This window comes from Lipotes vexillifer, unplaced genomic scaffold (assembly GCF_000442215.2).
Source record: "Lipotes vexillifer unplaced genomic scaffold, Lipotes_vexillifer_v1.1 scaffold156, whole genome shotgun sequence".
NCBI lineage: Eukaryota > Metazoa > Chordata > Mammalia > Artiodactyla > Lipotidae > Lipotes > Lipotes vexillifer.
Genome location: NW_006770074.1, coordinates 392,483 through 394,334, shown reverse-complemented (window position 1 = coordinate 394,334; position 1,852 = coordinate 392,483). Strand labels below are relative to the sequence as shown.

The 1,852-nt window shown below is 49.7% G+C and overlaps 1 protein-coding gene across 1 annotated transcript in view; it reads left to right on the top strand.

Annotated features, from left to right (window-relative positions):
• Positions 1 to 614, top strand: part of PAX4 (paired box 4) — an 11,209-nt gene extending 10,595 nt beyond the window's left edge. Inside the window, 2 exon segments of the mRNA XM_007472036.1 lie at positions 297 to 368; positions 370 to 614. Coding sequence (XP_007472098.1) covers positions 297 to 368; positions 370 to 614 — 317 coding nt within the window.
• Positions 615 to 1,852: the final 1,238 nt, after the last annotated feature.

The window sequence follows — 1,852 nt, the reverse complement described above, 5'->3', positions numbered from 1 at the left end:
TAGGGAAGGCTAACTGACTCCTTGACCCGCCGGAGGGCATGGATCCCCAGTCGGGGTCATCAAAGGAACCTCAATACAGCTTTCCTCATTCTTTGCATGGCCCATAAAGTTGGGGAGACTAGTACCCCCGAGTCTATACTATCATTGACGGTCAGAGCAGGCAAAGGGGCTGGGATGGAGATTCAAGTGTGTATATCCAGTGTAGAGAACCGATGTCCGCCCCTCTCCCCATCAGTGACTTTGAGGGGTGGGGTGGCAGCAGCAAGCCCAAGCTCACTCTCTCTTCATCCCTACAGGCTACTTGCCCCCCACAGCCGAGCTCCCTGGATTCACTCCTGCTTTGCCATCCTTGCCCTTCCTTCCTCTGCCCCCATCACCAGTCTTGGTACCCATCAGGTCTTGCTCTGGCCTGGCTCCCCACTTCGAGGCCTGGGATGAGGGAGGCGGTCCAGAGTGGAAAGGAGATGGGATGGGAAGGATCTGATACCGCCTGCCCAAGCAGAGCATCGCTCCTTCCTCCTTCCTGTGTCTCCTCCTCATCTGTGGACCTTGCCCTTCTTATGTGTCACCTGATTGCAGAAGCCGTGCCCACCCACTTCTCACACTGGCCTTAAGATGCTTCCAGTTGGCAGTGATAAAAACATCTTTTAAATTAGCAGTAGTTCTGTTGTCCATCATGTTTTTCTCATGAGCACTCATAATCCCACCCCTATATTTAACAATTATAAAGTTTGCCATCGGGCTTCCCTGGTGGCGCAGTGGTTAAGAATCTGCCTGCCAATGCGGGGGACACGGGTTCGAGCCCTGGTCCGGGAAGATCCCACATGCTGTGGAGTAAGCCCGTGCACCACAACTACTGAGCCTGTGCTCTAGAGCCCACGAGCCACAGCTACTGAGCCTGAGCGCCACAACTACTGAAGCCCACGCGCCTAGAGCCCATACTCCGCAACAAGAGAAGCCACCGCAATGAGAAGCCTGCGCACCGCAACGAAGAGTAGCCCCCGCTCGCTGCAACTAGAGAAAGCCCGCACGCAGCAATGAAGACCCAGCACAGCCCCCCAAAAAAAAAAAGTTTGCCATCTATCTTTCTATCTAATTTAGTTATCTATGTAACTATCTAGCTATCATCTAATATATTTATGTGTCTATATAACTAGGTATCTAGCTATTATCTATCCAATCTATCTAATCTTTGTATTTATCTATGTATATATATATCTACATATGTATGTAGATATGTATCTATCTTGGTGTTTGGGTGCTCATATACCCACATGTATGCACATATAACACATACACACACTGATAGTACCTCGTGGCATGTCACCCCTGAGTCCTCCAGCATGCATCTCCAAAAAATAAGGGAAATTTTCTTACATAACCACAACACCATGACCACATCTAAGAAAATGTATAATAATTTCTTAATCTAAGAAGAGAGACATGGGGCTTCCCTGGTGGCGCAGTGGTTGAGAATCCGCCTGCCGATGCAGGGGACATGGGTTCGTGCCCGGGTCCGGGAAGATCCCACATGCTATGGAGCGTCTGGGCCCATGAGCCATGGCCGCTGAGCCTGCGCGTCCGGAGCCTGTGCTCCGCAACGGGAGAGGCCACAACAGTTAGAGGCCCGCGTACCGCAAAAAAAAATAAGAAGAGACATGAACTCCTTAATTGCATATGTATATATATTTTTTTGCACAAGAGCACACAGAGTGGAAATGACCCTTTTTAAATTCTGCCCATCCCTTCATATGTGTTCCTGGGGCATGTTTGCTTGCTTCTTCTTGGCTGTAAGTTCCAACTCATATCAATTTTGTCTCCCTGCAGAGAAATCTCTAGGCTCCTGGGAAGC